Here is an 8,337-nt window from a genome sequence, read left to right on the forward strand (position 1 = left end):
ATCAAAGGACCTTCCATTAGAAATATATCATATTAACATCGATAGCATTACATTCCATTGATGGGACACAACCTTGGTTTCTTAATCAAATTAATCAATTCTCTTAACATAATAACTTTTCTTAACAATTCACAATTACAAAACTCTTTTCTAACTAACGGAGTAGAATTACGGCTTAAGTCAAGTTATACACTACTCAAGTAACCTTTTCACACCTATTCCCTATGGAATTCGACCCCAACCTAGTTAGGTTATTGTATTTGACATCGACCGCCTTACACCATTTATATAGGTGTAATTTGAGTGTATCAAATTTTTGCGCTGTTGTCGGGGAATACGGTTTTGAAATTACAAACTAGTGTGTGCATTACATTACGTCTTCTTCTATTCCATCACACTTTGACTTCTTTGCTTGGTGTCATTAGGTAAGCATGGATGAGACAGAAGAAGAGAATGTGTTTGCGGACATAGATATATTTAGGATACAAATGACATTGTCCCCCCTCCTAGAGTTGACGCTACTATCTTCAAAGTGGAACATAGTCTAATCCTAATGCTAAAGGTGGAGGGGTTCTTCCGAAATTCCACCGACGATGATCCGACACAACATCTGAGAAACCTTTTGGGTGTGTATAAAATACATAAGTAGAATCATGTCTCGGATGATTCCCTAAGGTTGATGGTGTTCAAATACTCTTTAATCGGAGAGGCAAGACAATGGATCCAAAATCTACCTGCTAACTCCATCCACACTTGGAACGAACTTGTGCGAGATTTCCTAGCAAAATGGTTCCCTCAAAGCAAGAAGTTCGAGCTTCGGGATAAAATTTTCTTCTTCAAGCAATTACCAGGAGAACACCTATATGAGGCATGGGCTAGATTCAACCTATATTTGGTGAGATCACCGAATCATGAGTTTTGAAACACTATTTTGTTGCAGAAGTTTTACATGGGCTTGGATCCTATGAATCAATCCATAGCCAAGAATGCGGCGGATGGATCATTCATGGATAAATCATTTGCAAGGGTCACTCAAATCCTCAACAAGATGGATGAACATAACCAAGCTTGGCATTGGAAAGACACCACATGTGGAATCTCATATGGTACTCCTTATTTGACCAACATGATTAAGGAGAATTAAGAAAGAGATCAAGTAATTGTCGGGCTTGCTACCAATGTCAATATGTTGATAAAAATGTTCACTAAAAACCAAACAAACAAAGTGAATATTGTGGAAGATGTGCAACCAATGTCAAATGAGGAATACGAAAAAGAAAATTATGTTAACAATTCACAAGGAGGATATCAAAGACAGCACTACCAAGGCTCGGGACAACAACACCAATAGAGACCTAACCCGCAAGGGCAAGATAATTAACAATGGCAAAACGACCGAGGTATTTCAAAGCAAGGAAATTGGAGTAACAACAACAACAATTTTTCAAATCGGAGTTCAAACCCCTATGTTCCACCAAAGGGGCAACATTCTAACTCTCCACATTGGAAGGAGAGTTCTTCTAGTGATTCCAAGTTGAAAAACATGCTTGAAAGAATATTTCAAAATCAAGACAGGTCCGACACTTCAATGAAATATATTACCGAGCTTGTGGGTTCTCACACCACATCTATTCGAAAGTTGGAGATACAAATGAGGGATTTCTCAAGAGAATAAAACCCGAAGAAAAAAGGCACGCTCCCAAGTGATGCAATTGCAAAGACAAAAGGTAGTAGTAGTGGCCCAATCTCTCATTGTATGTCCATTAAACTCGAAGTGGGAAACTACTTCAAAGTGATAATGAACGAGTGGTCGAAGTGGAAGATTTTGAACAAGAAGATGAGGCGGATGTTGAGGTGCCAAATGCTGTTGAAGTTGAAAGACTCCCGAAGAAGGTGAAAGCTCAAGAAGTGAGATATGAAGAGGTTGAGGAAAAGGTAATAGAGGCACCAAAACCTCTAGCACCAATTCCTAGACCTCCCCCTCCTTTTCCTCAAAGACTAGCTAGAAAGGTTGATGATAGCAATCTCGAGAAGTTTTATAACATCCTAAAGCAATTATCGGTGAACATTCCATCTGTGGAAGCATTTCAAGAGATGCTGGGTTTTGCTAAGTACTTGAAGGACTTGATCACTAAAAAGAAAACCACCAAGAATTAAGTGGTGAGTGTTACCCACCGGGTTAGCTCCATCATTGCAACAACCGTCGTCCAAAAGAAAGAGGACCCGGGGGCTTTCACCATTCCATGCACTATTGGATTGCGAGACTTTGCACGATCTCTTTGTAATAGTGGGGCTAGAATCAACTTAATGCCTCTTGCTATCTACAAGCAATCGGGATTGGGAATGCCTAGGCCTACAAGTATGAGGTTGCAAACGGCCGACCGTTCGATAAAGCTGGGGATAGTGGATAATGTGCTTGTGAAGGTGGAAAAGTTTCTCCTCCCCGCCAACTTTGTTATTCTTTATTGTGCTATTGATAAAGGGATCCCTATCATCTTGGAGAGACCATTCCTTGCTATCGGGAGCGCACTCAAGGACTCGAAATGAAATGAGATTAAATTCAGGGTTAATGACGAAGAAGTTACCTTTCAAGAAGTAAGGGTATGAAATTGCCAAATGCATACGAGAGTATCTCGGTCATTTATGTTGTTGATATGGTAGAGGAGGCCGTCGAGGTAAAGATGGAAGAGGAATGACTTGATGAGGCATTAGAGGCGATTTTGATGGGTTTTGATGGTGAGGACATAGAAGGATATGTGAAAACAGTGAATGCATTGGAAGGGCTTGGTTCCTACACTTATGCACCAAAAGAAGCTTTCTCTTGACTTAGATAATAGAGTCACTCCTCCCACTAAGCCTTCAATCATCGATCCGCCACAACTTGAGCTCAAGCCTTTTCTGTCGCACTTAAGGTAAAAATTTCTTGGGTCTAATGAAACTCTAGCCGTAATTGTTTCTTCTTTGTTAAATGATGTGCAGGTTGAATAATTATTGGAGACCTTGAGGGATCATAGACATTCCATTGGTTGGACTATAGCAGATATTAGAGGGATTCTCGCCGGCATTTATGAGCACAAAATCCAACTAGAGGAAGATAGCAAACCTAGTGTGAAGCATCAAAGGAGGTTAAATCCCTCTATGCAAGAAGTGGTGAAGAAAGAAATTATAAAATGGTTGGATGATAGGGTTGTCTACCTTATTGCCGATAGTCCTTGGGTGAGTCCGGTGCAATGTGTGCCAAATAAGGGAGGCATGACCATGATTCAAAATGACAAAAATGAACTCATTCCAATAAGGATGGTGACTGAGTAGAGATTTTGCATGGACTGCCTGATGCTCAATAATGCTACTTGCAAAGACCATTCCCCTATGCCTTTTATTAATCAAATGGTTGATCAGCTAGAAGGGAGGTTGTTTTATTCCTTCTTGGATGGTTACTCCGGCTACAACCAAATCAACATAGACTTGGAGGACCAAGAAAAGACGATATTCACATGTCCATATAGGACCTTTGCTTTAGCCGAATGCCATTTGGGCTATGCAATGCCCCAACTACATTTCAACGGTGCATGATTTCAATTTTCTTGGACATGGTGGAGGATTTATTAGAATTATTCATGGATGACTTCCTGTAGTTGGTGATTCCTTTGAGAATTGCCTTGACAATCTTAGGCAAGTGCTTAAAATATGTGAGGAGACAAACCTTGTGCTCAATTGGGAAAAATGTCACTTTATGGTGGACAAGGGTATTTTTATTGGCCACAAAATCTCCAAGCAAGGCATTGAGGTTGATCGAGCAAAAATTGAAGTAATTTCCAAGCTTCCTCCGCCCACTTCGATCAAAGGTGTTCAGAGCTTTTTGGGGGATGCCGGTTTCTATCGGCAATTTATCAAAGACATCTCAAAGATTGCAAGACCTATGTGCAAGCTCCTTAAAAAGGATGCTAAATTTGTATTTTATGAGAAGTTACTCAAGGCTTTTGAGGAATTAAAAGCAAGGCTCACCACAACACCATTATTGTCACCCCGATTGGTCTCTTCCATTTGAACTTATGTGTGATGCCACTGGTGTGGCTATTGGGGCAGAACTTGGTCAATGACACAATAAGATTCTTCATCGTGTCTACTATGCAAGCAAGACACTCAATGGTGCACAAATGAGTTACACCGTAACTAAGCAAGAACTGCTTGCCGTTGTCTATGCTTTTGAAAGGTTTCGGGCCTATTTGTTGGGATCCAAGGTGATAGTCTACACTGATCATGCTTCCCTCTGCTACCTAATGACGAAGAAGGATGCTAAACTGAGATTGATCAGGTGGGTCCTTTTGTTACAAGAGTTTGACTTTGAAGTCAAAGATCGGAAAGGAACAAAAAATCAAGTTGCGGATCACTTATCTAGGCTTGAACAGGCAGGGAGACCAAAAGAAGATCTTGAAATTAATGGTGCCATCCCAGATGAACACATGTTGGCAATATCTAGCACCTCAACTCCTTGGTATGCCGACATCCCTAACTTCTTGGTTAGTGACCTTATCCCCGACGAATTGGAAGCTTATCAAAAGAAAACGTTCTTACGGGAATGTCGCAATACTATTGGGAGGAACCCTTTATATTCCAGATTTGCGCCGACAACATCATTCGATATTTTGTTCTGGAAGATGAGGTGACTCAAATTCTCAAAGCATGTCATGACTCTCCAGATTAGGGTCACCATGGTGGAAACAGTACATCGGCAAAAGAGCTCGAATGTGGATATTATTGGCCATCGATCTACCAAGATGCAATCCTGATAGAGACGTGTGATCAATACCTTGATGATCAAGACATGTGATCAATGTCAAAGACAAGGGTCAATTTCTAGAAGGCATAAATGCCTATGAATATTTTGATGGAGGTAGAGATCTTTGATGTGTTGGGGATAGATTTTATGGGTCCCTTCATAAGCTCTTACGACATGACATATATCTTGGTAGCAGTAGATTATGTCTCAAAATGGGTCGAAGCAGTTGCCTTGCCAAATAAAGAGGCGAGGAGTGTAACTGCCTTCTTGAAGAAGAACACGTTTACTCGGTTTGGGACCCCAAGGTCCATCCTTAGTGATTGTGGTTCTCACTTTTGCAACAAAGCTTTTGCTGGGTTGCTCGAGAAATATGGAGTTAAGCACAAGGTGGCCACCCCTTATCATCCTTAATCAAGCGGTCAAGTTGAAGTCTCCAACCGAGAGATCAAAAAATATTCTAGCAAAAACTGTTAATGCAAATAAGACTGACTGATCAAGAAAGCCGGATGATGCGTTGTGGGCTTATCGAACGACATTTAAGACACTCATTGGCGCCTCACTTTACCGGTTGGTTTTTGGTAAGGCTGGTCACTTTCTAGTGGAGTTTGAACACAACTCCATGTAGGCATTTAAAAGGTTAACTCTTGACTGGGCCGAAGCTGCTAATCTAAGGATGACACAACTCAACGAGATGGAAGAGTTCTGTTTCCATGCCTATGAAAATGCAGCCATGTGTAAAGAAAGAATGAAGTTTATTCATGACAACAAGATCTTAAAGCGGGAATTCGAATCTGGTGACATGGTCTTACTCTTCAACTCAAGGAAGAAGTTCTTTCTAGGAAAACTCAAATCCAAATGGTCTGGCCCATTCAAAGCTATTAGTGTGTCTTCCTATGGTGCTATTGTATTAGAATCCGAGGATGGGACTCGCACATACAAAGTAAATGGCCAAAGGGTAAAGAATTACCTCGAAACCATTGGAGAACGACAACTAGTAGAATAATTCAAACTCAAAGATGGCACTGTACCAACCTCCACCACTGATTAGCCAAATGGGGCATCATAGTCGTGCCGCGATGTTAAATCAAGCGCTTCTTGGGAGGCAACACTAGTGTTGGATATATTTTTTGTTAGATTTTGTTTCTTTGTAGGTTTATTTGTAATTATTGAACAGTTTGACGTGCGTGTTTTAGAGTGCAGGTTACTCAAAATGCAAAGAAATGGGATGTAGAAGCAGATGGAAAATGAAAGAAAGTGAACTGAGCTTCAGCTGTTATTCTGTGACCACATATGCGTCCGCTTAATGGATTCGCGGACAGCAAACTAGTTGCATACATAAATAGAGCATCAAGAAAATTGGCCCTTAAAAATGCGGAGAAAAGTCAACTTTTGTGGCCTGCAAAATAGTTCTACGACTGCAGAGTGGGTTGCACACCTGTGGTAAACCACCCAGGTACTAAACCATCACAAAACACTTCTACGACCACAAAAGCTATTTTGTGACGGGAATTGCACCGCACATCCCTCGGGTATAAAACATCATCTCCTTCTCTCTCTCGTGTCTGTCTCCCTACTTTAATTTCACGCACCAAAAAAATTAAAAGAGAAACAAAAGAAAACAAGAAAAATACATAAAATAGGAGAAAGGTTTGAATGATCCATCTTACCTTGCTCGAAAAAAGCTGGACTTGCAAGTGAACGCTCACTCTCAACACTGATTCTGGTATAAATTCCCCCCCCCCCTTTCCTTGGTTTGATTTTTTATCTAAGGTATTCACATGTTTCTTACTTTTTATCCATGATACCCTCTTCTCTCTATCTTGATTCTTTGTATCTTGTACTGGGAGTGTAACTTAGGAGGAAGAATTGATGTGATACAATCAAAATCAAGGGGTTAGAGTTAGGGTTTCTAATTTCTGCGTATGGGTGTTGTGATTGTTGAAAATGCACATTGGGTATTGTTAGGTTGAACATGAAGTCGATCTGATGTTGAGTATGTGTAGTGTTTCGTGAAAATTGTGCATTAGCTGTGTAGGATAGCATAACATGAGTTGCACAATGTTGTATGTGGGTGATTTGTATGTGGAGAAGATTTTCTCTACAGTCCGCATAACTGGTTTGTGGCCCGCAAAATCATCACATACTTGTGTGTTTGTGGGCTTATAGAAGGTCATTATGCGGTTGAGTCTGCGGCTGTAGACTTGTTCTGCGGACTGCATATTTGTCGCAGAAACCAATAGGTGAAAGCCAAAGTTTCAAGTTCAAAATGCGTATGATCTGCGGTCGTAGATTAATTTTGCAACCACTTCTGTGGTCCGCATAATTTGTTACTCTTAACATGATAAATTCTGCGGTGCACTTCGTGGTCCGCATATCTATTATACGATCGCATAAGTGCTCCGTAGAATATTTTGGCCTTTCGCTTCTTTCCCATATGTTACAAATGCTTTACCATGTACTTACTTCATTTTAATTGGCAGGAATGAAACCAAAGAAAGCCCTAGCATCGAGAGCATCCACCACGCGAGGAAAGAGACATACGGCAGCTATAAACCCACAATCACACCAATCTCAACGTAAAAGGCCTGGTACATCCGAAAGTTCATCTGAGCCTGCCTCCCACTCCGAAAAGGAGGAGGCACAACTTGACCTTGTGCCACCAGTTGACCTCCATGCCGAAGCACGTAGAAAGAGTGGTGAGGATTTTAGGTTTCAGATCACCAACTCTTGAAAAATATACAAATATGGCTTGGTAAAAAAAAGATCATTGAAGAAAAACATCTGAGTGTGAACATCCTTAAAGAACACTACCCGCATGTGTAGAAAACATCTAAAAGAGGCGATGAGAGTTCTTCACTAGGCTTCCAGGGGAATACAACGAGATAATTGTTGGGGAGTTTTATGCTGCATATGCTTCATCAATGACCAAGGAATAGGCAAAGCGCTATGTGTACTTGACCTCTGTCACAGTCAGAGTTGTAGTATCTTGTGGTGCCCAAGCAATAAATGAACTCCATTTCAGAATGTAGGCACCAGGCATGGCAGAATATGACGCAAAAATAGAAAATAAGGAAAATGAGCATGCTTGGATAGCCTCTATCATAGCCAAGGGAAGTCCAGTCTGGATTGCATCGGGCCAGAAGATTCGCAAGAGGGATTTCACCCAAGAAAGCTGGTATTGGATAAGTTTTGTCTATTCTCATATACTATCAACGAGAAATGAGTCCGACATCCGTCTAGAGAAAGCGATCCTCATCGCTTCTATCATGTCAGGTTTCAAGATTGATTTGGGGCAACTCATATTCCCTGAGATTGCGGTCCAGGCAAACTAGAAGGAAACTTCGTTTCCCTTTCCATGCCTAATCCATGCATTGTGTGAACATGCAAAGGTTCCTCCATCCCCCAAATATGACCGCATAGTAAAAGCTGCTATGGATATTGATATCACTAGGCACAATGATGCTTTAGGGAATGTGGATGCAGACAAACCAAAGCAATCATTCACCCCCCTCCTGCCTCGTGCAATTCAGTAACACTTGCTACCTCGTCAACACCAG

At 41.0% G+C, this 8,337-nt stretch overlaps 1 protein-coding gene across 1 annotated transcript; it reads left to right on the forward strand.

Annotated features, from left to right (window-relative positions):
- The first annotated feature begins 4,954 nt into the window (after positions 1-4,954).
- LOC138898772 (uncharacterized) lies at positions 4,955-6,028 on the forward strand. The gene is made up of 3 exons (XM_070184869.1): positions 4,955-5,167; positions 5,406-5,735; positions 5,981-6,028. Exons 1-3 carry the CDS (start codon positions 4,955-4,957, stop codon positions 6,026-6,028), a joined length of 591 nt encoding a protein of 196 aa, XP_070040970.1.
- The last annotated feature ends 2,309 nt before the right edge of the window (positions 6,029-8,337 follow it).

This window comes from Nicotiana tomentosiformis, chromosome 9, assembly GCF_000390325.3.
Source record: "Nicotiana tomentosiformis chromosome 9, ASM39032v3, whole genome shotgun sequence".
Classification (NCBI taxonomy): domain Eukaryota; kingdom Viridiplantae; phylum Streptophyta; class Magnoliopsida; order Solanales; family Solanaceae; genus Nicotiana; species Nicotiana tomentosiformis.